Raw genomic sequence first — 27,468 nt, forward strand, 5'->3', positions numbered from 1 at the left:
TCACTAAGCTAAATGTCTCGTACCTGTGGTGTCCAGGAAATCTGCGACCTGGCGGTAGACTGGGTTTCCCGCGACTCAACGCATGTTCGTGTCTTGACTTTTAATAAAGTGCAGAAGAAAAGTTCTCGCCTGCTGTTAGCTTCATTTCTGCTAATGTCGAACAGGAAGGATAACAACAGCACTTCCGCTATGGCTTTCAGAATAAAACCCGAGCTGGCTCACTGGGTTCCGGCCAAAAAAAATAACATTTTAAATAAATACTGATTAATAAACTGGAAACGAAATGTACTCTGTAAAATACTGTATATGGTATACAAAAGTATAGTATATAAAAATAAACCCTACCAAAAAAAATAAAGGAATTTCAACTTTACCTGGTTTTAATAAATATTAAGGATAAGGATATGGATAAGGATAAACTTTATTGATCCCACAGTGGGGAAAGTTCACCGTTACAGCAGCTCCAAAGAAAAAGTATAAAGGTAGTGCAGGAATAGATAAGCAAAAGAAACACAGTGCAAAAATTGCAGAAAAAACATTATATACAGATGATTTTTTTTTCTTATAAATATGTAGAAGATTATATACAAGAGGATGAGGTATCAGTTATTACACTGATGAGGTATCAGTTATTGCACATAAGTAGGAGGATGCGTGTCTAAAATGGGGGAAGAAAAAAAAGTGCAGCAGTAAACAGTACACGGTGGAGTTTATAGTGTGGCATTGTACAATCTAACAGATGCTGGAATAAACAACCTGCGGAAGTGTCAGACAGTGTCATTAATTATGATGATTAACTACAGTATTATTTATTATGTAGATTATCAAATTTAAATAGTAAGGCTAAAGGCACACAGAGTTATCAACTGTGGAGATTAAATATTAAGGCTAAGATCAAACAGTAATATGATGGAAATGACACAACATAATTTAAATATTAAGGCTAAGACTTTACAGTATTATTAGTTATGGAGATTAACTAATTTCAGTATTATGGCTAAGATCACACAGTAATATTATGATGGAAATGACACAACATAATTTAAATATTATGGATAAGACTGTAAGACAGTATTACGAATTGTGATTAGCCGAACTAATTTAATTATTATGGCTAAGATACTACAGTACATTAATGTTTATGGAGATTAAACAACATGATTAAATATTAAGGCTAAGACTTTGCAGTATTACAAATTATGGAGATTAACTAATTTAAATATGAAGGCTAAGACACTACAGTATTATCAATTATAGTGATTAATGTAATTATTAGGGCAAAGATACTACAGTGCAATCATTATAGAGTGAATTTGACTAATTGAAATATTAAGGCTGAGACACTACAGCATTATTTATTATGGAGATTAACTAATTGAAGTATTAATTAATTAATATTAGCCTAACTGATTATGTAAACCGCCACTGTAGTGATTCTAAAATGTTAACTTGCTTCTCCTTTATGCATTAGAGAGACTGTAGAAATAAACCAGTGAAAGAAAGCTGATTTGGTTTGATCTGAGTTTTAATGTCAATCATCTCATACAAAAAGTAAAAAAAGGGTAAAGTTGTCCACCACAACAAATAAGACAGAAAGTTAAAAATCCATTCATTCACCTCAAACATTCCATCTGAAATCATGTGATCAACTCTGTGACTGGAAAGCTTCACTGGAACCAAACGTTCTCCTTCCTATATCTGCATGAGAACCCAGTTAGAGTTGCTGCTTTAGATGCTGCTTGAGTCGCTTCATATGGAGGCGGTTCTGATTAGAACGCCTCAGCTGGAGTTTATATCTCATCTGGCCTGGGAATGTCTCAGGTCCTCCAGGAGGAGCCAGGAGAATCATCCTGAACATCCTGTTGCACCACGACTCTGGAAAGAAGTTTAAATTCAGATCAACAACTTTATTTTTGTTTGTTACAAAAACATTCTAAGAGAGTTCTGAAAAGTTCTACTGATGTTTTCAACAGCGGACTGAATGAGAATGTTCTTCTTAAAGACAAGTTAATTTAAGATGTTCTAAAGATGTTTGGGGATGACATTGTTAGACCATTACACCCTAACGTTCTCAACGGTCCTCCTTTATTATCATGGAACATTGTGGGAATGTTTTATAGAACTTTGCAGCCGACGTTCTCAAAACTGAATGTTGCCTTGAGAACATTCAGTTTTGGCTGCAATCTTCTAACCATCTAGAACAAAGGAAGAACATCACAGTGTTCCTGTAATGTGACATATTAAAAATGGAACATTTAGTCTTTTTGTTGAGGGAACACATCCGAGAACGTTCTTCTTTAAGATCTTTCCACAATGATAACAAAAGAAGGATGTTCTACTAATGTTTATAGCAGCAGATTTTCTCTTAGTTCCCAGAATGTTCTTCTTAAAGGCAGGTCCATTAAAGATGTTCTAAAAGTGTTTGGTGATGACTGAATGCTGCACTGAGAACATTCTGTTTTGGCTGCAATGTTCTAAGATCTAGAATCTGTAAAACATTCCCACAATGTTCCATGATAACAACGGAAGAACGTTCTCAGTGCAACATTAATTTTGAAAACGTCTAAACGGTCTAACAATGTCATTACCAAACATCTTTAGAACCTCTTTAGTTCTAGTACCTTTAAGAAGAACATTCGAGGAACTAAAAAAAAACTTCCAGCTGAAAAATATTGGTAGAACTTTCTAAGAACGTTTTATTACGCCCCTGTAATGTGATATATTAAAAGGAGAACATTATAGAATGTTCTTCTATAAAAGGTTTCCACAGTGAGAACAAAGGACGGATGTTCTCAAAGCAGCATTCAGACCTCAGATGACAGAACGTTCTTTACAAGATGTTCCTGTACACTTTAGAGAATCTATAAAACATTCCCACAATGTTCCATGATACCAGAGGAAGAGAACGTCTAAACAATCTAACATTGTCATCCCCAAACATCTTTAGAACATCTTTAGTTCTCCTACCTTTAAGAGGAACATTCTGGGAACTACAAGTAAAGTTCTCGCTGAAAAAGTTAGTAGAACTTTGCAGAACTTTCTCAGAATGTTTCTGGAACTAATAAAAGAACTTGTAGATGGGTCTTTGTCAGTTATTAATGGAGGGAAAGAGTTCCAGCGATACTCACACGGTTCAGGTGTTTCAGTCGGCGTGTTCTTGGTTCTCACAGGGAATTTATAAAGTTTAAAAGAGGACGTTCCACCTCAGTCACATCTCACACGGCAAACATCCACAACGTCAGCGTTCATCTGTAGAAAAATAGATATTTTTAGGTGCTGTTGTCGCCTACATCTGGTCAGAGAACATCTGCAGTGTAGATGGAAACTCCACGGTCAAGGAGTGGAACGTTCCTCTTCTGGTTCCTCCTCTGGTTCCTCCTCTGGTTCCTCATCTTCTTCCATAGTGGATGTCAGCTGGAATCACAGTGTCGTCCTCAGCAGCCGAATCACACGCTGGTAAATCTGCTGGAACACTGACGCCAGGTTCCTAAAAGAACAGAAGAGGAACAGTCCTGTTCTCCAGCGTCTTTCAAGAGTTTAAACTGAGTCTTAGTTTAGTTTCTGTTCAGACTCACCGAGCTCCAACAGAGAAGCAGTTGTTTGTGTTGGGATGGAGGCAGAAGAGCGAAGCCACACAGTAAACACAACACAACAACATGGAGAGCAGCCGGCGCTTCAGAGACATCATCAGCCTGAAACACAACTAGCCGTTACACAACGTCATATAGATACACAACCAGCCGTCACACAACATCATATAGATACACAACCAACCGTCACACGTCATATAGATACACATCCACCCGTCGCACGTCATATAGATACACAACCAGCCGTCACACAACATCATATAGATACACAACCAGCCGTCACACAACATCATATAGATACACATCCACCCGTCGCACAACGTCATATAGATACACAACCAGCCGTCACACAACGTCATATAGTTACACAACCACCCATCGCACAACGTCATATAGATACACAACCAGCCGTCACACGTCATATAGATACACAACCAGCCGTCACACGTCATATAGATACACAACCAGCTGTCACACAACGTCATATAGATACACAACCAGCCGTCACACAACGTCATATAGATACACAACCAGCTGTCACACAACGTCATATAGATACACATCCACCCGTCGCACAACGTCATATAGATACACAACCAGCCGTCACACAACGTCATATAGTTACACAACCACCCATCGCACGTCATATAGATACACAACCAGCCGTCACACGTCATATAGATACACAACCAGCCGTCACACAACGTCATATAGATACACAACCAGCCGTCACACAACGTCATATAGATACACAACCAGCCGTCACACAACGTCATATAGATACACAACCAGCCGTCACACTGGAGACAAACGCAACGTTTATATAGATTATAGAATAAACCTTTATTGATCCCACAGCGGGGAAAGTTTATATATTAAAAAACACTTTATGGTTCAGGTTTAAATCAAGGCTGCAGCTGCACACAAAAATCAGAGAGATTTGTTTTCAATTTTGGGAAAAAAAAATGCATCCAAAAAACTGTGAAACCTGTAAAATAGAAATCTGTAAAATAATTATATTTTTAGATTATTCAAATACAGTAAAGAGGTCCAACTTTATAGTTACACATTGTAAAACAATTAAAATTTATCAACATATATGTATGTAATATATGGAATATATTTGTAATAATAAATTACCTTTAAACATTATTTACAGTTTGGGCCTTTTTATTATTATTATTATTTTAAATTATAGTTAACATTTAAATTATTGCTTTTTTCTGCAATTACAGGGAAACATAAAGGGGAAAATCTATAAAAACAGCAAAAAAATGAAATCACAATGAACTACTTTTTCTTTTTGTGTAAATTTTTTCATGTAAATTAATCCTTTTTTCTGGGACTTTTTTAGTTATTAGCTGTAATTTTACAAAAAAAATGAAAATTCTGTAAAACTAAAGCAGCTTAAAAAATACAATAAAATTTTATTTTTTTTACTTTACTGTGATTTATTTTCTTTAATTTCACTAGATACTAAAATCTGTAAAATAGCAGTTCAAACATTATTTACCAATTTAAATCATTAACATACAAAACATTTCCTTCAAATAACTGTGAAATTATGAATGTTTTTTTGGCTGATTTAAATGTAGCAATATTGTGTAACTTCATGGTCACACATTGTAAAAAAAAATAATTATCATTTATAAAAAAAAATACATATTTTTTCTATTTACAGTCATCTTGTGAATTAATATTTTTTCTGCGATTTGAAACCTTTGACTGTAAAATCTTTAACACAACAGTTTAAAGCCCACATCCACAGCGTTGCTCCTCCTTTAGCTGAAATGTGCTGCACCGTGAGATAAAACTGAAGAATATTTGGGATTTTATTTCAGTTCTCGTCATCAAACAGGAACCATGAAGACCCCTGAGAGTTTGAAAACATCATCATCACCTTATCAGTCTTGTCCACACCGATCCTCCAAAACTGGAAAAATCCTCCTTTTGGGTATAAAAACTCCTTCGAATCTGACCCCAGACCCGGGTAGAATCCCTCAGAGTGGCCAGCAGTGGTGTAAACATTGCTGGGCTCAATTACTGCTGACCCACACTTTGCTTTGAAAGGTCCTGAAAGGTCTAGCAGGGTGAATAACAGGCCTACATTGTGCGTCTGCTGGAGGTATTTTGGTTCGTTGGGAGGTGTGAAAGGAGATAAAAAAGAGGATGTTTGCTCTCGATTCTGAACCAGCTGAACAGATGCTGGGAAGGTTTTACTCAACAAAAATCACAGAGCAGTCAGAGTTCTCCTCTGTGGCTCAATATTCACTCATTTACTGACAAATTTAGTCCCGAAAAGCACATATTCAGCCTCATCTGTTCTGTCTGCAGCCCTGTCAGGCTCTACTGAGGCTCATTGGAGCAATGCAAGAACTCCAAATATTTAGAAAAAAACACTCATCGCATTGGCTTTGCATATTAGCATGCAAAGATCAGCTGTTTACGCTCTTAAAATTAATTCAAGGGACCTGTTCCCATCACATAATTAAAGGCATGGGTTAGTGATGACATCAATTTCATATTCTGGGTAATTTAAACTCAAATCTCCGCACGTTTTGATTTAAAACTAAATTCAAGTTCAGTTTTTCATAATTTATTTTCATGTTGCAGTCAGGATTTCGCGTCTTCTTCCACAATTTTACACAACGATGCCGAAATTTAGCTTTTTGGTCATCAGATTAGGTGCTGTGTTTGGTGGACATCATGATGTGAAGCACGGTGGTGGCAGCATCGTGACGTGAAGCACGGAGGTGGCAGCATCGTGATGTGGAGCACGGAGGTGGCAGCATCATGATGTGGAGCACGGAGGTGGCAGCATCGTGATGTGGAGCACGGTGGTGGCAGCATCATGATGTGGAGCACGGTGGTGGCAGCATCGTGATGTGAAGCATGGTGGTGGCAGCATCATGACGTGGAGCACGGAGGTGGCAGCATCGTGATGTGGAGCACGGTGGTGGCAGCATCGTGATGTGGAGCACGGAGGTGGCAGCATCGTGATGTGGAGCACGGAGGTGGCAGCATCGTGATGTGAAGCACAGTGGTGGCAGCATCATGATGTGGAGCACGGAGGTGGCAGCATCGTGATGTGGAGCATGGTGGTGGCAGCATCGTGATGTGAAGCACAGTGGTGGCAGCATCATGATGTGGAGCACGGAGGTGGCAGCATCGTGATGTGGAGCACGGTGGTGGCAGCATCGTGATGTGGAGCACGGAGGTGGCAGCATCGTGATGTGAAGCACAGTGGTGGCAGCATCGTGATGTGGAGTACGGTGGTGGCAGCATCATGATGTGGAGCACGGAGGTGGCAGCATCGTGATGTGAAGCACGGTGGTGGCAGCATCATGATGTGGAACATGGAGGTGGCAGCATCGTGATGTGGAGCACGGAGGTGGCAGTATCGTGATGTAAAGCACGGAGGTGGCAGCATCGTGAAGTGAAGCACGGAGGTGGCAGCATCGTGATGTGGAGCACGGAGGTGGCAGCATCGTGAAGTGAAGCACGGAGGTGGCAGCATCGTGACGTGGAGCACGGAGGTGGCAGCATCGTGACGTGGAGCACAGTGATGCAGCATCGTGACGTGAAGCACAGAGGTGGCAGCATCATGACGTGAAGCACGGAGGTGGCAGCATCGTGACGTGAAGCACGGAGGTGGCAGCATCATGACGTGAAGCACGGAGGTGGCAGCATCATGACGTGGATCACGGTGGTGGCAGCATCATGACGTGGAGCACGGTGGTGGCAGCATCATGACGTGAAGCACGGTGGTGGCAGCATCATGACGTGGAGCACGGTGGTGGCAGCATCATGACGTGGAGCACGGTGGTGGCAGCATCATGACGTGAAGCACGGTGGTGGCAGCATCATGACGTGGAGCACGGTGGTGGCAGCATCATGACGTGGAGCACGGTGGTGGCAGCATCATGATGTGAAGCACGGTGGTGGCAGCATCATGACGTGAAGCACGGTGGTGGCAGCATCATGACGTGAAGCACGGTGGTGGCAGCATCATGACGTGGAGCACGGTGGTGGCAGCATCATGACGTGAAGCACGGTGGTGGCAGCATCATGATGTCCTTATAGAGGGAATGTGATGTTTTCCAGTAATAGGGTAAGTTTCAGGGTTACCCCTGTAACAGAACTTTAAACAGGTAATATGAGTGAGTCTCATATTTGTGTTTTTTCCAGTACTAGAAACCAGGGTGTCATTAAAAATGTTTGTATCTCTCATTAAGAACTAATTAATGCTCGTTTAGTGGAACATGCAGTTGTGATTCAGCTGTAGTTGTAACAGTAAAATACAGATTCCTGGAGCTCTAATGTAAACGGTTGAACTGAGAGCAGATGGCTGTAAATCAGAAACCAGAGTTTATTCTGTTTGTAAGAATGTCTCAGATAACAGATTCTGTATGTTTCTCTATGGCTGCTGCGATGCCTGATAATGTGCGCTGAAGTGCACGGAGAAAGCGTCATTAGATCTATTTGTGTGTGATTTCTAGTGGAAAATGCTGCCATGGTGCCAGATGTCTCTCTGAGGACTAAACAGGACGTCCAGCAGCAGGTTAGAGTTTAACTACAGACCAGACAGCTTGAGGTCCCTTAATGAAACACCGTCACTGCTGATCAGACACACAAGTTAATAAAGAACATATTATAGAGAACATGTTATGGAACATATTATAGAACATAATAAAGAACATGTTAAAGAACATATTATAGAACATAATAAATAACATATTAAAGAATATGTTATAGAACATGTCATAGAACATATTAAAGAATATGTTATAGAACATGTCATAGAACATATTAAAGAACATGTTATAGAACATCTTAAAGAACATGTTAAAGAACATATTAAAGAATATATTATAGAACATAATAAAGAACATATTAAAGAACATATTATAGAACATAATAAAGAATATATTATAGAACATAATAAAGAACATATTATAGAACATAATAAAGAACATATTAAAGAACATATTATAGAACATATTAAAGAACAAATTATAGAACATATTAAAGAATGTGTTAAAGAACATATTAAAGAACATATTATAGAACATAGTAAAGAACATGTTAAAGAACATACAAAACATATTAAAGAACATATTATAGAACATATTAAAGAACATGTTAAAGAACATAGATAGATAGATAGATAGATAGATAGATAGACGATAGATAGATAGATAGATAGATAGATAGATAGATAGATAGATAGATAGATAGATAGATAGATAGATAGACGATAGACTATAGATAGATAGATAGACTATAGATAGATAGACTATAGACAGATAGATAGATAAATAGATAGACTATAGACAGATAGATAGATAAATAGATAGACTATAGATAGATAGATAGATAGATAGATAGATAGATAGATAGATAGATAGATAGATAGATAGACTATAGATAGATAGATAGATAGATAGATAGATAGATAGATAGATAGATAGATAGATAGATAGACTATAGATAGATAGATGATAGATAGACTATAGATAGATAGATAAACTATAGATAGATGATAGATAGATAGATAGATAGATAGATAGATAGATAGATAGATAGATAGATAGATAGATAGATAGATAGATAGATAGACTATAGATAGATATATATAGATAGACTATAGACAGATAGATAGATAGATAGATAGATAGATAGATAGATAGATAGATAGATAGATAGATAGATAGATGATAGATAGATAGATAGACTATAGATAGATAGATAGATAGATAGATAGATAGATAGACTATAGATAGATAGATAGATATACTGTAGATACATAGATAGATAGATAGACGATAGATAGATAGATAGATAGATAGATAGATAGATAGACTATAGATAGATAGATAGATAGATAGATAGACTATAGATAGATATAGATAGATAGATAGAGAGATAGATAGATAGATATAGATAGATAGACTATAGATAGATAGATAGACGATAGATAGATAGACTATAGATAGATAGATAGATAGATAGATAGATAGATAGATAGATAGATAGATAGATAGATAGATCGATAGACAATAGATAGATAGATTGATAGATAGATAGATAGATAGATAGATAGATAGACTATAGATAGATAGATAGATAGATAGACTATAGATAGATAGATAGATAGATAGATAGATAGACTATAGATAGATAGATAGATAGATATACTGTAGATACATAGATAGATAGATAGACGATAGATAGATAGATAGATAGATAGATAGATAGATAGATAGATAGATAGATAGATAGATAGACTATAGATAGATAGATAGATAGATAGATAGACTATAGATAGATATAGATAGATAGATAGATATAGATAGATAGATAGAGAGATAGATAGATATAGATAGATAGACTATAGATAGATAGATAGACGATAGATAGATAGACTATAGATAGATAGATAGATAGATAGATAGATAGATAGATCGATAGACAATAGATAGATAGATAGATCGATAGACAATAGATAGATAGATAGATAGATAGATAGATAGATAGATAGATAGACTATAGATAGATAGATAGATAGATAGACTATAGATAGATAGATAGATAAATAGATAGATAGACAATAGATAGATGATAGATAGACGATAGATGGATAGATAGATAGACTATAGATAGATAGATAGATAGATAGATAGATAGACTATAGATAGACGATAGATAGACTATAGATAGATTGATAGACAATAGATAGATAGATACATAGATACATAGATAGATAGACTATAGATAGATAGATTGATAGATACACCATAGATAGATAGATAGATAGACAGATAGATAGACAGATAGATAGACTATAGATAGATAGATTATAGATAGATAGATAGATAGATAGATAGATAGATAGATAGATAGATAGATAGATAGATAGATAGATAGACAGATAGATAGATAGATAGATAGATAGATAGATAGATAGATAGATAGACTATAGATAGATAGATAGATAGATAGACTATAGATAGATAGATAGATAAATAGATAGATAGACAATAGATAGATGATAGATAGACGATAGATGGATAGATAGATAGACTATAGATAGATAGATAGATAGATAGATAGATAGATAGATAGATAGATAGATAGACTATAGATAGACGATAGATAGACTATAGATAGATTGATAGACAATAGATAGATAGATACATAGATACATAGATAGATAGACTATAGATAGATAGATTGATAGATACACCATAGATAGATAGATAGATAGATAGACAGATAGATAGACAGATAGATAGACTATAGATAGATAGATTATAGATAGATAGATAGATAGATAGATAGATAGATAGATAGATAGATAGATAGATAGATAGATAGATAGATAGATAGATAGATAGATAGATAGATAGATAGATAGATAGATAGATAGATAGATAGATAGACAGATAGACAGATAGACTATAGATAGATAGATAGATAGATAGATAGATAGATAGATAGATAGATAGATAGGTAGATATTTACAAATGTCATTCATTTCTTGAAATTCTTTTACTGTATTTTACAATGATTTTTATCGTGTACTTTGTGTAATTTCTGCATTAATGTTCATTAATTTGTTTCCTCTTTTGCACAATAACAGCTGTAGTTTTAGAAGTATTCCTGCCTTTAAATATGATAAATTCAGTCTGTTCCTGTGAAGCAGCGTCAGCAGGACATCTCTGAGGGAGGAGATAAGAGCTGCTGCCACTTTCTGTCCTTTCATTTGTTCTGGGAATCTAAAGGACACGGATGAACGGAAGCTCTGGAAACGCAGCAACCTTCTAAAAACCTGGAATCAGTCGGAGCGGAAACATTACTGCAGCAGTGGATTAACGTAATGGACGCTGGATGATCACATTCTTCATTTTGCTTCCATTAAACATCTGGAACCTTTAATTTCAGCTTCTGGAGCATCTTTGGCGATATTTGACATTTAATTTGACACAATCTGTCATATTTTAGATGTATTTATGCTGTTAGTAGCTTCCAAATTGTCATTAAAGACAGTTTTCTTCCATGTTTTAGGCCTTTTGTATTGGAAATTTAAAATATTAAAAAAACTTTAACAAAACCATTCAACAGGAACTTAGAGGCATTTAATTGTGGTAAAATTCTGCAATATATGACATAAATTTTACATAAATACTTATAATTATCTCTTAATAACTTTGTTAATCACTTAGTTTTTAAATTACTTTATTAAACAACTTTTAAAGAGTCATTAAAAAAAATCTAATAATATTTTTTTTCTTTGAAATATGTTTTAAAACTATATTTAATATCCATAAATAAAAAGAAAAATAAGGGGCATATTATTTTTTTCATCATATTTGAAAATATATCTATTAATAGCTTGTTTTTTTACAATAACTTTGTTAATAGCTTTCAAATACTCATTAAAAAAATTCTTACATGTTTTAAGCCTAATGATATTTTGTCTTCCTTAAAATATGATTTAAAAATATATTAAATTGTTGTAAAAAACACACAAACAAGAACTTAAAGGCATCAAATTGAGACACAATTCTGTAAAATACGACGTTATTCTTACATTCTATTTAAAAATACACATAATTATCCGTTTGTGTGGAGATAGTTTATAGAATATAATTTATTCAAGTTTATACTGTAATTTAACGTATTCTTATTTTGTAATTTGACAAAACAGTAAAAATCCGTAAAATAACTCCTTCCCGTCACAAAATATTGAGTAACATTCATTTTTTTACAAATCAGTTTGGGGGTTTTTTTTAAATGAATTTTTGATAGAAGTAAGACATGTGACGTCTTTAGGAGATGAAACTCTGATGGCAGCAGTCAGAGTGAGCTGGACTTGTGAAGTTATTTTTTTATTACCGGTTTTCTTCTCCAACATGTCAGCTCTGCTTCACACCCGAACCCTTCCTCAGCTGGACTCTTAGATTTATTTCATCTCCAACATCTACTATCTGACCGGACCATCCAACACCGAGCTTTCAGTCGTCAGTTTTTAAAAACATCAAAAAAACTTTCCCACAGTCCTTGAACTCCTCATCAGTGAGGCTCAGTTCCACCAGAAGACATCCAGAAATCTTGAATCCTGATGTGAACCTGTTAACGTTCACATCTCAGATCCTCTCTGAGGGATTTTCACCAGCTGGGACCTAAAAATGGTCAACAGGCCGTCAAAACCCTGAAACTCCAAAACTGTTGTGTTAACTCTGCAGATTTCCCGTTTTCCCTTATTTTGTATTTTGGCAGTGCCGTTTGTTTTTTTTTTTAAATGAATTTTTGGTAGAAGTGACACGTGATGTCTTCAGGAGAAGAAACTCTGATGGCAGCAGAGTGAGTTGGACTGGTGAATTTATTTTTTTTATTACTGGTTTTCTTCACCAACATCTATCTAACCGGACCATCCAACACCATCATGGGCTCCCACCACCTGTCCAACCAGGAGGTGAGGCCTCAGGTGATGGGTCTGATCCTGATGGTGGCCTCCTGCCTCATCGTCTCCACCAACCTGCTGGTGGCAGCTGCTCTATTCAAACTGCTGCTGAAGAAGAGTAGCCAGAGCTGGTGCTTCGTCCTCAACCTGGCGCTGGCCGACACCCTGGTGGGCCTGGCCATCACCGGCCTGGCCACCGAGGACTTCACCAGCAACGCCTCCCACAACCGCCCCGTGGGCCCCGAGGGCCCAGACGACCTCCTGGCCAACGCCACGCCGGCCGCTCAGGGGAAGACGGAGTGTTTGATCCGCATGGCCTTCGTGGCATCGCCCTGCACAGCCTCCATCCTGTCCATGTTCCTGATCTCGCTGGACCGATACGCCGCCATCAAGATGCCGCTGCACTACTCCCTGCTGTCTGGGAGGGGAACTGCAGCCGTCTTCCTCCTGGCGCTGTGGATCACCGCTGTCATCGTGGGATTTTCACCAGGTGAGACCCAGAAACATTAAATCTGCCCTAGAAAGCCCCCAGACTGGAAAGACATGGTGTGTTTTAAAGAAAACCATTGAAAACTGCACTTGTAAGACCAAGAAACTGTAAAAACAGACAGAAAGGTCAGATTTCCAACTTTCCCAGGCTTCTTGAACTACTCACCAGTTACCTGCTGATCCATCGGTAAAAGAGAATATTATGGGCTCCAGATGGTACGTTTGAGTCACATTTATATCACATTTCTGCTCCCCCAGTGTGGGATTTTCACCAGGTGAGACCCGTTAAATTAACCCTAAAAGCCCCCAAAACCTGTCTCAAAGATGAAAACACGATGTGTTTTTCAGAAAATCTTAAAAAAAAAAAAAAAAAAAAAACTGCACTAAGAAACTGTAAAAACAGACAGAACTGCTCCATTTGGTATGTTTGCGCTCCGTTTGTATTACATTTCAGTACCTCAATGTGGAATTTTCCCCAAAGTGACACTAAAAAAATGACCAATTAACCCTAAATATACAGGTTGTAGTTTTTAAAAACATCCAAAAACTTTCCCACAGTCCTTGAACTCCTCATCAGTGAGGCTCAGTTCCACCAGAAGACATCCAGAAATCTTGAATCCTGATGTGAACCTGTTAACGTTCACATCTCAGATCCTCTCTGAGGGATTTTCACCAGCTGGGACCTAAAAATGGTCAACAGGCCGTCAAAACCCTGAAACTCCAAAACTGTTGTGTTAACTCTGCAGATTTCCCCTGTTTTGTTATATTCCAGATAATATCTGGTAAAATCACTGATAAAAGTCATCATTTATATAATAAAACAAAGCTATGGATGATGTCTTCATGAAAAATCTTTTTTCTTGTAAATCAATTTTTTTTTTTCATCACAATCTTTGTAAAATTCCACTTTTTTTTTTTTTTACTGTGTTTAAATCAGAGACTGAATAATTATTTTACTGGAATTGGTCATTATTTAAATCTACATTTTTATTAAAGACTGAAAATGCTAAAACATTTCCTTCTTACAGGTTTTCTGTTTTGATAAATTGCAGATAATAGGATAAATTATTTCATTACAGCAACAACTTTCATCAAAAGATTTTGCTTTACTATATAATTTAAGAAAACAGGTTTAAATATAGCAAATATCTGTCAAATAATCTAAAAGCTATAAAAAAAATAGTGCAGTTTTATGGTAAAAGAACACATTAGTGTTTGTAAAAATGCAGATTTTTGTTGCTGATTTAAAATTAAACTGTTTTACTGAATTAAAATCAGCTAAAAAGAATCACTACTGTCCACATTTCTGCTCTTATTTTCAGTTTTTGACAATAATCCTCCATATTTTAGCACCTTGTTTAATAGACTGGTGTAACCCTAACCCTGAACATGTGAAGCTCTGAGATGCCTTCAGCTGTGACTTAGAGTCATACGTGATCTAAGCGTGTTTTCTGCTCCTCAGTCATGATCCAGCCGCTGCAGGCCGATGAAACCTACGACGGCTTCTGCGCCTTCTTCTCCGTCATTGACAAAGTGGGCATCATCGTGTTGTTCAGCTCCTGCTTCTTCCCCGTGCTCTGCTTGTTCATCTACATCTACCTGGACATCCTGAAGATCGCCTGCAGCCACGAGAAGCGGATCTGCAGAGTCTGGCAGGCCAGCTCCAGGATGGAAGACCTCCACCAGCAGCAGCAGCAGCATCTGAGGAGCTGCTACTGGAGCCACGTCAAGGCCCTGAGGACGGTGGCGCTGCTGGTGGGCTCCTTCTTCTTCCTCTGGTGCCCCTTCTTCGTGGTTTGCATCGTGCACGTGGTGTGCACGAGCTGCGAGCTGAAGACGCTGCTGGAGAACCACCTGTGGCTGCTGGGTCTGTCCAACTCCCTGATCAACCCGCTGGTCTATGCCTTCTGGCAGCGGGAGGTTCGTCTGCAGCTGCTCTCCATGTTCTCCGGCATTAAGGGCCGCTTGGTGACTGCAGGACCTCCAGGAGCTGCAGAAAGATGCGACTCGCAGCCTCCGGTGCAGACTCAGGCCTGCGTTTCTGCAGGAGATACCCACAATCCTTCACTGCTGACGGCCAGCTCTGAGGTCCACGCTGTGCCACTCTCCGCTACGACCGGCTTGTGACAGAAACAGAATCTTTACAGAGTTTTTAGAGCAGATGAGGCTTTTCTTTACCTGGAGTTCCTCAGAAATCCGTCTTCAGCCTCCAGCTGGTCCAGAACCAGCAGCTTCTTACTGGTTTAACAGACGACATCCCATCTCCCTGATCTGGCTTCTCTTCGTGGCTCCCTGTCCATTTTAGAAGTTATTTTAAGTTTTAATGATCGCTTTGAAGCTCTCCTGGTTTTATTTAGACCTGTTAACCTGTACATAGATCCTCAGGTGGTTCCTCCTAATCTTAAATCTAAGGGGTACCAGATCTTCTCCGTCAGGACCTCAGCTTTGGATCAACCTGCCTGAGGAGATAAGGCTCATCCAATCAGGAACTTCTTTTAAATCACTTCTTAAAACCCACTTTTATAGACTGTCCTTCCAGTAAAGTTCTCTTTTATTTCTGTTTTATTACTCTCTGCCTGTTTATTCCTTTAAAATGTTCTCTGCCTGCTGTTCCTCTCTCTCACCTCTTGATCTTCATTTGTTTCTTTTATTTTCTCTTCAGCTTCTCTTGTGTGACGCCATCCTTTAACCAGCTTTAATCTATAATAAGAAATATATTATATAATATAAATAACAATCAGTGATCCATTCTGGACATTTCTGTCGTTGTTATGTTCTTATTAAAGGTGTTATACTAATACAGTTATTATTATTAGCATATTTCAGTAGCACTGCTTTAAGAACTTCAGTGAGATTCATCCATTTTTATTTCCAGCAATCAGTGGAACTGGTTTTGAACAAACTCCCAGATCAGCTAAACTTCCCTAAAGACTTCAAATGTGGTTCAGGGCATTAGAACTGTCTTCTACTCACAGCTGTGGTGGTTCCATGAAGATGCAGGACTTCATATTACTGTTAAATAGAGAGTAAATACTGAGTAAAATCCTGAAAGCTGCAGAGTTTCAGCATAAATTCCAGATTTGTTCCAGCATGAAGCTGACGGGTCGGAGGTCAGTGGCAGCAGAGGCCGGTTAGGAGGCCACGGGGTTCTGCATGTTCCGCTTGGACTTCTCCAGACCTTTGTGCACACTTTCTGGAATCTGAAATCCCACCAAGGCCTGCAGAGAACACTGGTCCAGAGAACCCCACAGGAAAGTCGGACGGGAATCCTGTTATGAAACCGGGATGCAAAGAAGGAAAAGTTTAACCGAAACTAAAACAAAAGAATCAGCCGTAAAATAAAAACATCTGAGCTGCAGTTGGAGTAAAGTTTCTGCTTTGGTGAAGGCGGTTCACTTTGGATTCTATCAGCCTGAATTTACCCTTCGTCCCTTTAAACTGTTCTGATTTCATCGATTCACTGATCCGCTCATCCAGGAAACAGCAAAAAAAACAACAAAATCATGTTTTACATTTTGAGGAAGGCAAATACTTGAGTTGGAAAATCTGACTTTCTTTATAATTAACTTGCAGAAACCAAAAAATGTTGAATTGAAAATATTGAAATGATTGAGATTCTTTAATAGAACGTATTCAGCTGCATGTTTCTGACGAAATGGTTCATTTAAGGTCCAACAGTTCTCTTGTTCTCAGACTGGAGTTTTATTTGTTGATGTTAATTTGTGAAAGTTTTGGTTCCAGTGATCTGATTGGACCAGAACTAGTAGACAACTAGAGATGATGATGACGATGAAAATGTTTGGTTTCTGTTTTTTATCTGCTTCATCTTTTTAGACTATGAAGGAAAGTCTTTGCTGGTCTGGTCTGAGTAAGTTCTGCAAAGTTCTACTGATGTTTGCATCGAGAACTTTTCTTCTGGTTTCCAGATGGTTCTGATTAAAGGTCTGATAACTGAAGATGTTCTAAACATGTTTGGTTCTAACATTGTTTGATTGCTGTGCTTTAACATTCTCAAAACTGAATGTTGACTGAGAATGTTCTTCCTTTGTTATCATGGAACGTTGTAGGAACATTTTATAGGACATTTTTTGAAAGTTGCAGGAGATCATCCTTCCTCTGTTCTCACTGTGGAGCGTTCCACTGTTGTAATATTTCAGCACAGGATTGAATGAAGAACGTTATGTCACACACATGCACTAAATATTAAAATATTTGGCTGCAAGACTAAAATATGCATCAATCTCATACAATGTTGACACCTCTTTTGTGGAGTTAAACAATGAGAAGAAATGCAGACAAAAAAAAGACTTTTCTGTCATCTAAGCTTTGATAACATCTAGTTATCGTTGTGGAAACGTCTTAAAAAGGAACGTTCTATAATATGTTCCTCAAAATGTTCTAGCTTTAATGTATCACACTACAGGAACGTTCTAAAAGGTTTTGTCTAAAAAGAAAAAACATTCTGTCATCTGAGGCCTCCATAACATCTGGAGAATGTATTTTTTGAATGTTGCATTCTTATCATTGTAGAAACATTAAATGAAGAACGTTCAATCACGTGTTCCTCAACTAAAGGAAAAATGTTCTACCTTTAATGTATCACATTACAGGAATGTTGTAAAATGTTCTGCATAAAAAGCATTTGGTAATCTGAATAACATCTGGACAACATGCTTTTTGAATGTTGGTTTGGAAACGCTCCTCCTTTGGCATCATGGAACATCATCTGTGTTCCTGACAACATCCTCTGAACGTTTAAACATTAAAACATTTTCTTTTTAAAAACTACCATTTTATGGAACGTTCTCTGCAAGCTGGAACAAAAACAGAAAAACAACCAAGGTTGGATGAAAGCAGAGTGTGACTGTAATAATATTTGAGCACCATGAGAACATTTAGAGGGGAACTCAAGCAGAACGAAGAGCTGAGAGTCTGTCTGTAGAACATAAAGTAGGATAGAAGTCCGGCTGATAAGGCTGCTAAACGTAAGTATTTAATCAGACCTTCTATCTATACTGCCTTGTTGATTCGGTCCACTGACACGTAAATGAATCGTAATTATCTAGATTCAAGCAGCCGAGGAAGTTTCCATGACTGAGGAGTTATCCAGGTATGAAATATTCCATCAGATAAACAGCCGCCTTGTCGGCTGTCTGGGAGAATTAGATGTAATAAATCAGGACAGAACAAAGTTTAATGCCACGGGTTCCAGTCTGTCTGCTCAGTTAATCAACACAGACAAGGCAAATCTGAAGCCAGAAGCTGTGATTGTTTGGAGAAAATCCAAAATAAGGCAGTGAATTTAGAAGTAAACCTGGAAGTTTCACACTGTCCAGAGCAGGAGAGTTAAACTCATCTTAGTTCAGGTGGTAAATTTCCCCGCTGCAGGATCAATAAAGGTTTAATCTATCCACATTTAATCTGTTCTACATCCAGTCCAGTGTGATCTCCAGTAAAACCAGTAAAACCACAGCAGAATAACCTCTGAATAACCACAACTCCTAATGGTTCCTCTGTTTTAGTGCAAAAATGTTCACATTTAAGGAATTATCTTTTTACTAAACATCATGAACAACCTGAAATTTATGAAGAAAAATAAATTCAGTATCATCAACATTCATCCTCAGTTTATCATTTCCACATTACAACTTCCAGATCACAGAGTGTCTACAAAGCAACACAACATTTAGTTATCTGGAACTGAACCAGAGAGGATTTACTTGAGGATCAAAACCACAAAAGTCAGACAAAAAAAAGACAAAAAAACAACAAAAACAAGACAAAATATTACAAATATGAGATGTAAAGCAACAAAAATGAGATGCAAAACGACAAAAACGAGACACAAAACGACAAAAACTGAGTGAAACGAAACAAAAAAGAGAAAAAATTTTAAGTTGCAAAGTGACAAAAAAAATGGAAAAACAACAAAAATGAGACAAAAAATTACACAAATGAAACATAAAGACCAAAACTGACAAAACAAGAAACAAAACAACAAAAAATAGACAAACACAAGCGAGACAAAAAGGAAACACAAAAGGACAAAAACAATGCACAAAACAATAAATTAAGCAAAACACAAAATGACAAAAATGAGAAAAAACACAAGCAAGACAAAAAGGAAACACAAAACAAAAACAAGAAACAAAACGACAAAAACATGAGACAAATGACAAAATTCAGACAAAAAACAACAAAAACAGACAAAATGTAACAAAAATGAGACACAAAATGACAAAAGAACAATGATCAATCTAGTATTTTACTTTCTGATCCAAACAACTTGTCATGGTCTAGAAATTATTTTAAATTCATAGTTTTACTAATTTACAATCTGCAGTTAATGTCTTCTCTGGAATTTTTACACTTTGAGGACCGGATTGGACCCTCTGGAGGACCGCTTTTGGCCTGCTGGCTTCATGATGGACACCCCTGATCTGGAGCGTTTGGAAGTACATGAACTCACTGTCAGCCGTGTTTTCTGGGTTCAGGGGTTTAAGGAGCTGCAGAATCATTTATTTCCTAAAAAAGATCCAAAAGCTTCAGACTTTCCCACCACAGTTTAGAGACGAGTCCAGAACCCAGCAGACCTCAGACTGGACTCAAGTGAAGCAGCTCGATCAGAGTCTAGAACCTCCAGATCCCACAACCAGGAGGATATATGATGATAGACTTCAACATACTGAAAATAAAAGGAATAAACCCAATACAATCCACATAAAATAAAACCTGAGCTAGCTAATAGAAAATCTGTAGTTTAAACTCAGTTTCATCTCCATAAATAATAATGCTCTAGTTTATTATATTTACATTTCATTAATTTTTATACAGTGAGGTCTCAGTGCATCATTAAATTAGTTTCTTCTCTGTAATTACTAACGCTGTAGAGTTTCAGCTTTAATAATATACAGCAGTGGAAAAAAGCTTTCAGAAATCCTTAAAATTTGACACAATCTCTGAAATTCACAGAAAGTTTTACGGTTTTTACGCAGTTTCAGGTTTATTAATTTTTTGAAAATCCTGAATTTTTCTTCAGCTAGAGTTTGTGGCATCACTCCAAATGTTGACCAAATAATTAGTTTTTAAGTGTAGTTGACCTCATCTCCTTGTCAGTTTCTCCTCTACATGATAAACGTCCACAGTGTGAGTCTAACTGCTGCAAGGTTTTTACATTCATCACCTCATACAGCAGAGTGGACCGACCAAACTCTCATTCACCTGCATTATATCAGAGCTGTAAAGTCTGGGGTCAAACAGAATGGAGGGTGTCTTAAACCTGCCACCAAATCTGTATAAAACACAGAACGGACATGAAAACACATCGGCTCGTTCAAAACGAGATCCTGCTTCACACGGTGAAAGAATTTCTTGGATACGACTTACAGTTTCTGAGCTGTGCTCGTTTGTTTGAGGGCCTAATCTTTCATGTGCTCCTCTCTGTTCTGCTCACTGCAGCCAACATGTGACTCACAGCTGATTGGCTGATTGATACTTTCAAAGTAAAAGCTCAAAGACATTAAAAAGTACTAATCAGTTTGTGAAGCATGCTGGCTTTTCAAAATAAAACGTACGTACATAAAATACACCGTATGTATAATTCTAGCAGGCCGTATGAACCAGAAAAAGCTGCATTGGCACATTTAAATTCCTCATAAATGTTCTAGTTGATTTTAAAACACTGCTTTCAGGTAGAATTCAGCCGCTGGCCATGACTGAAGCTGTGGTTGGATATTTGTTAACGGAGCTGTGATTCAGTCTGAAGATGGTTGTAATTCATTGTATACAACAGAACACACCAAAATATAACACATTTATTCACAAACAACAATTAATTACATTCATTTCAACACGCTGACTGTCAGACCTCGATGTGATGTCCAGAACACGATTCAAACATACAGGAATGCTCTCTGAAACAGAAAACCTACATTAAAATCTTTGTGTAATCAGCAAACTTAAATTACAGCCTGAGGTAGACGTCCAGTGAGTGTGAGTGCGTTCCAAAATCTGTATTTCAGACTGTATAGTGTTGCAGGAAAAGATTCTGTCCAGTTGTTGTCTCTGGATCTGGAACTACTGCTGGCCTCACCACCTCCAGAACCTTCACTGTTCTTTTTTTTATTGTTTGTTCTCCATCTGTTGTCCTCCTATTCCTGTTGTCCTCCTATTCCAGCCTTCCTGTTGTCCTCCCTCCTCCCTCCTCCCTCCTCACCTGACCGGTCGAGGCAGACCAGCCTTCCCTGAGCCTGGTTCTGTCAGATGTGTTTTTTTCCCCTCTGTATTTTGGTTACTCCACCAAGTAGGAGGAGCTTTAGCAGAGTTATGTGACGATCGGCTTCTGTCTGTCCATCAGCAGCATTACTCAAAAACAGACCAACAGATTTGGATGAAATTTCCAGTGAAGATCAGAAATGACACAAGGACCAAGTGATTAGATTCTGGCAGTGATGCAGCTTTTAGTCTGGATCCACGGATTTGTTAAAGATTTCTGTATCATTGCCAGATAGAGGCACGGTGTCACAGTAACTATGACAACAAGTGAACACTACATCAGCTGCCTGCTGACGATCACATGAATGTGATCCTACTACAAATCCACCACTGAGGACTTATCAGGACTTACCCGTCAGAAATGATCCAAGGAACAACTGATTAAATGTGTTTTTGTGGGTAAATCTATATTAAATTAACACATTCTATGGTGACCTGATTTCTGCCACAACTTTTTTCAAGATTTCAGCCGTTAGAAATGATACCACTGAGCAGCCTTGGAGGAGTCTGCACTCTCTGAGTACTTTTCTTGGGTTTTTTTGTTCTTTTCCATCGTTGCTGACTGCTTGCTCAGAGGGGATCCAAAGCCAACTGTGGATTGTTGGGTTCTCTGTGTGAACTTCCTAAGGTCTGTGCCTCTCTATGCACTGTGAGATGACATGTGAAATAAAAGTGAATGAAACTGAAGTACAGTGTGTTCTAGCTGCGCTGCTGCTCTGGCGTCCTCATCGGGCTGAAGAAGGGATGCCACAGCGCCTCCTCCAGCGTGATCCGTCTGCAGACGTCGTACTCCAACATGCAGCCAAGCAGGTCAAACAGCTGCCGCTCCTCCTCGTTCCTCCTCTCCATGTACTGCTGAAAGACCAACACACCGTTACTTTCTGCTGCCTCCGTGTGATGGCTGCAGCTGATTGGCCGATGTGAGCGGCATCTACCTTCAGCGGCTGACAGTGTGTCCTGATGTGATCATCGGAGGAGTTCTGATCTTCCCAGTTCAGATGCTCGCTCTGCACATAATGCTGCTTCCTGCACACCAGACACCAACAAAGGAGGAAACAGATTTAATTCATCACTAACTCACCACCTGAGGCCTGGGATGTGAGGCAGGACTTCAGGTGATCGAGGTAACTTCAGGCTGATTTATGATGATGGTTTTGTTTTTTGTTCAGTTTTTGCAAGTTGTGTCTCTGCCAGAAAGACTTGTCTGTCAGTTAAAACAAATTATTGAGGTTAATCTGACTTTAGAAAGATGTGAATGTACAACAGATAGCGATAGCAACAAGGAACAGTAAACCTCTTAGTGCTAGCCTTAGCTTAGCCTGTTAGCAAAATAAGTTCCAGCTGCACCGACACCAACTGCCGAATTATTCGGTAATTATCTGTGTAACGGGGAATCTAGTCATGCTTATAGAACCACGGTGTTTATTTCAATTTCAGCAGCTTCTACCTTTATTTCCAACCACTGGAGCTGCTTCTATTTACTCATGTGCTCATTGGTCTCTTTGTGTAAACAATAGCTTTCTGTGATTGGCTGTTACTTTTGACCTGAAACCAATCAGATAAATCTGTGGGCAAGACGCTGCTTTAGTCCTCAGAGAGACTACGAAGAGGAAGAGGAGGGGCAGTGGTTCTTTGTCAGACGTTCCTCTGCTGCGCTATATGAGTAAAAGTGGAACATTCTGGCTGAAATGTTCTGAGGATATTTTAGAGAATGTTGGTCTATAACATATTCTCACAATGTTCTTTGATCACAAAAGAGGAACGTTCTAAAACCAACATTTTAAATATGTTTTCCATGTTATAAAAGCCTCAGATGACAATGTCTTTTCCATGAAATGTTTTATTTCGTTTCTGGACTGTGATATCTCAAAAGTAGAACATTTAACCCTGTTGTTGAGGGAACACGTTATAAAAATGGTCTAACAAAAAAGGTATTCTTTTAATGTAACATTTTGAAAGCGTTTTCAAGACTTTATCAAGGCCTCAGATGACAGAAGCTTCTTTGTAAGACGTTCCTCTGCTGCGATGTAATGGTAAAGGTGGAACATTCTGGCTGAAATGTTCTGAGCATGTTCTGGGAATGTTGTTGAGAGAACACTTTATAGAATTCTATAAAACATTCCCAAAATGTTCCACAACAAAGGAGGAACGTTCTCAGTGTAACATTCAGCTTTGACACTGTTAGGACATAATGTTCTAAGAGAGTTATCACCGAACATTTTTAGAACATTTCTATGTATCCAACCTTAAAAAAGAACATTCTGGGAAGTAAAGGAGAACTTCTTGCTGACAATATTAGTAAAACACGTGCATGTAACTACCTGGTCTGTTTCAGCAGATGTGGTGGGATCGGTCCCAGAACTTTCTCCATCATGGCCAGATGTTCTTTACTATCATGTGTCTGAAAGAACAACAACAGGCTAGAACATCTTAGAACAGCTTTCTACTGTTTCTGTGTGTGTCTGAGCACGTACAAGTTTATGTTTCCGTACCGGGAAGAGAGTTCGTCCGAGGTAGAACTCCATGAGAACGCAGCCCAGACTCCAAACGTCACAGGACTGGTTCCAGCCCAGATCTGTTAAATAGAAACATGGATTATGGGAATTTAAATGCTCCAGTTTGCTGCTGCAGTGAGTGTGGCTGTGGATCTGTGGTTCTGTGGATCTTGTGGATCTGTGGTTCTGTGGATCTTGTGGATCTGTGGATCTGTGGTTCTGTGGATCTTGTGGATCTGTGGTTTTGTGGTTCTGTGGATCTGTGGTTTTGTGGATCTGTGGTTCTGTGGATCTTGTGGATCTGTGGTTCTGTGGATCTTGTGGATCTGTGGTTTTGTGGTTCTGTGGATCTGTGGTTTTGTGGATCTGTGGTTCTGTGGATCTGTACCCAGGATGACCTCAGGAGCTCGGTAGTGACGCGTCGACACCAGAGACTCGTGGTATTCGTGGTCGAAAGTGGCGGTGCCGAAATCCACAACCTTCACATCCAGATTCCCGAGCTTCCTCTCTGTACAACTCTAACACACACAAACACACAGAAACACACACAGAAACGCACACCATTATTAAACATCCTTCAGCCATTATTCAAACTGTTCTTCTATTCAATCTACTCTGCATCACCCTCACTATACTTGATTTGCTCATCTACATATTTTTGAATTTACCACCAGCTATATATGTAGTATATTTAATGCCAGAGCCATACACCATAGCAGTAAACTATAATCAGTTTCCATGTTAGTTGTACTTTGCATGTATCATCTGTCTTATCAAGCATGTGTCAAGCTGTGTGTTTTATGGTCCTTGTGTCCCCCCCACCTCTCTACCTCTAACCCTCTACCTCTAACCTATCTATCTATCTATCTATCTATCTATCTATCTATCTATCTATCTATCTATCTATCTATCTATCTATCTATCTATCTATCTATCTATCTAGTTATAGTCTATCTACAGTCTATTTATCTGTCTATGTATAGTCTATCTATAGTCTGTCTATCTATATAGTCTGTCTATCTATCTATCTATAGATCTATCTATGTATAGATCTATAGTCTATCTATCTATCTATAGATCTATCTATCTATAGATCTATCTATCTATCTATGTATAGTCTATCTATCTATAGATCTATCTATCTATAACTCTATCTATCTATCTATAGTCTATCTATTATCTATGTATCTATCTATCTATCTATCTATAGATCTATCTATCTATAGATCTATCTATCTATCTATGTATAGTCTATCTATCTATAGATCTAGCTGTCAGGAAAGTTAACCAAATGCAAATAAATATTGTGATATTTCATTAAAATGTAAATTTCCCCACTGTGGGATCAATAAAGGTTTAATCTATCTATCTATCTATAGTCTATCTATCTATCTATCTATCTATCTATCTATCTATCTATCTATCTATCTATAGTCTATCTATCTATCGATCTATCTATAGTCTATCTATCTATCTATCTATATTCTATCTATAGTCTATCTATCTATCTATCTATAGTCTATCTATCTATCTATCTATAATCTATCTATAGTCTATCTATCTATCATCTATCTATCTATCTATCTATCTATCTATCTATCTATAGTCTATCTAGTCTATCTATCTATCTATCTATCTATCTATAGTCTATCTATCTATAGTCTATCTATAATCTATCTATCTATCTATAGTCTATCTATCTATAACTCTATCTATCTATAGTCTATCTATCTATCTATTATCTATGTATCTATCTATCTATCTATAGATCTATCTATCTATAGATCTATCTATCTATCTATGTATAGTCTATCTATCTATAGATCTAGCTGTCAGGAAAGTTAACCAAATGCAAATAAATATTGTGATATTTCATTAAAATGTAAATTTCCCCGCTGTGGGATCAATAAAGGTTTAATCTATCTATCTATCTATAGTCTATCTATCTATCTATCTATCTATCTATCTATCTATCTATCTATAGTCTATCTATCTATAGTCTATCTATCTATCTATCTATCTATCTATAGTCTATCTATCTATCTATCTATCTATCTATCTATCTATCTATCTATCTATAGTCTATCTGTAGTCTATCTATCTATCTATAGTCTATCTATCTATAGTCTATCTATCTATCTATCTATCTATCTATCTATCTATAATCTATCTATAGTCTATCTATCTATCATCTATCTATCTATCTATCTATCTATCTATCTATCTATCTATCTATCTATCTATCTATCTATCTATCTATAGTCTATCTATAGTCTATCTATCTATCTATCTATAGTCTATCTATCTATAGTCTATCTATAATCTATCTATCTATCTATCTATCTATCTATCTATAGTCTATCTATAGTCTATCTATCTATAGATCTATAGTCTATCTATCTCTATCTATCTATAGTCTATCTATCTATCTATCAATCTATAGATCTATCTATCTATAGATCTATCTATGTATAGTCTATCTATCTATAGATCTATCTATCTATAAATCTATCTATCTATCTATCTATCTATCTATCTATCTATCTATCTATTAAAGATTCTTTTACCGCCTCGGTGTTGACCTCGGATGAAACAAACAGGATGTTTTCTGGCTTCAGGTCGGTGTGGGTCAGTTTGTTCCTATGCAGGACTGTAGAACATGAAAACACGTTAACCCAGCTGACAGGGAACATTCCCACAACCACAGATAACATTATCTACACATTCTAATCATGCTTAGAAGAAAGTGTTTTAATGAAAGGTTCAAAGAATTTTTTAAAAATGTTTTTACATCCAGTAATGTTCCTTTAAAGTGTGACGTGTTAATGTCAACATTAGGAGGAGGAACGTTCCCAAATCAGCATTCCACAAACGTTTTCCAGATGTTGCCGGCATTATAAGATGTTCCTCTAATGTTATATATTCACAAAGGGGAACGTTCTGCTTGAAATGTTCTGTGGCTGTTGTGGAGGGAACACATTATACAACGTTCTTCTGTAAAACATTTCCACAACGCTAACAACGGAAGAATGTTCTCAATGCAACATTTAAAAAACATTTTCAAGGTGTTACCAAGACCTCAGATGACAGAATGTTCTTTAGAAGACGTTCCTGTTCTGCGGAACGTTCTGGCTGTAATATTCTTCAGACATTG

The 27,468-nt window shown here is 37.5% G+C and overlaps 3 protein-coding genes and 1 long non-coding RNA gene across 9 annotated transcripts in view; 1 reads left to right on the forward strand and 3 right to left on the reverse strand.

The window, feature by feature from the left end:
* Nucleotides 1–166, reverse strand: part of slc25a14 (solute carrier family 25 member 14) — a 33,743-nt gene extending 33,577 nt beyond the window's left edge. Inside the window, exon 1 of one of the 2 annotated variants that reach the window (XM_055017121.1) lies at nt 24–166. The gene's annotated coding sequence lies outside the window, so the exon portion shown is untranslated. The remainder of the gene's footprint in view (nt 1–23) is intronic. The other variant, XM_055017122.1, reaches the window with a different exon arrangement.
* Nucleotides 167–1,507: 1,341 nt separating this feature from the next.
* On the reverse strand, nt 1,508–5,646 carry LOC118471864 (uncharacterized). Its single transcript, XR_004849203.2, has 4 exons — nt 5,491–5,646; nt 3,576–3,692; nt 3,131–3,487; nt 1,508–1,875 (listed from the first exon to the last, which is right to left on the reverse strand). It is a non-coding gene; the product is annotated as an uncharacterized LOC118471864 (long non-coding RNA).
* Nucleotides 5,647–12,135: 6,489 nt separating this feature from the next.
* Nucleotides 12,136–15,679, forward strand: LOC111588605 (glucose-dependent insulinotropic receptor). The gene is made up of 2 exons (XM_023299055.3): nt 12,136–13,546; nt 15,008–15,679. The coding sequence occupies exons 1-2, from the start codon at nt 13,039–13,041 to the stop codon at nt 15,670–15,672; spliced, it is 1,173 nt and encodes a 390-aa protein (XP_023154823.2). The 5' UTR covers nt 12,136–13,038; the 3' UTR covers nt 15,673–15,679.
* A 5,662-nt stretch (nt 15,680–21,341) lies between these two features.
* Nucleotides 21,342–27,468, reverse strand: part of LOC111588604 (dual specificity protein kinase CLK4-like) — a 29,249-nt gene continuing 23,122 nt past the window's right edge. For 4 of the 5 annotated variants that reach the window (XM_055017244.1, XM_035943246.2, XM_055017242.1 and 1 more), the window contains 6 exons: nt 26,882–26,964; nt 24,703–24,832; nt 24,312–24,394; nt 24,141–24,220; nt 22,755–22,845; nt 21,342–22,674 (listed from right to left, as the gene is read on the reverse strand). In XM_055017244.1, coding sequence (XP_054873219.1) covers nt 22,519–22,674; nt 22,755–22,845; nt 24,141–24,220; nt 24,312–24,394; nt 24,703–24,832; nt 26,882–26,964 — 623 coding nt within the window. In that variant the 3' untranslated portion in view covers nt 21,342–22,518. The remainder of the gene's footprint in view (nt 22,675–22,754; nt 22,846–24,140; nt 24,221–24,311; nt 24,395–24,702; nt 24,833–26,881; nt 26,965–27,468) is intronic. The other variant, XM_035943248.2, reaches the window with a different exon arrangement.

Source organism: Amphiprion ocellaris, chromosome 14, assembly GCF_022539595.1.
Source record: "Amphiprion ocellaris isolate individual 3 ecotype Okinawa chromosome 14, ASM2253959v1, whole genome shotgun sequence".
In the NCBI taxonomy this organism is placed as follows: Eukaryota; Metazoa; Chordata; class Actinopteri; family Pomacentridae; genus Amphiprion; species Amphiprion ocellaris.

Excerpts from the sequence above, each read along its gene's own strand:
- LOC111588605 (XM_023299055.3), top strand. The coding sequence starts at position 13,039 with ATGGGCTCCCACCACCTGTCCAACCAGGAGGTGAGGCCTCAGGTGATG. Across the intron at positions 13,547-15,007 it reads CATCGTGGGATTTTCACCAG|TCATGATCCAGCCGCTGCAG; the intron begins GTGAGACCCAGA and ends TCTGCTCCTCAG.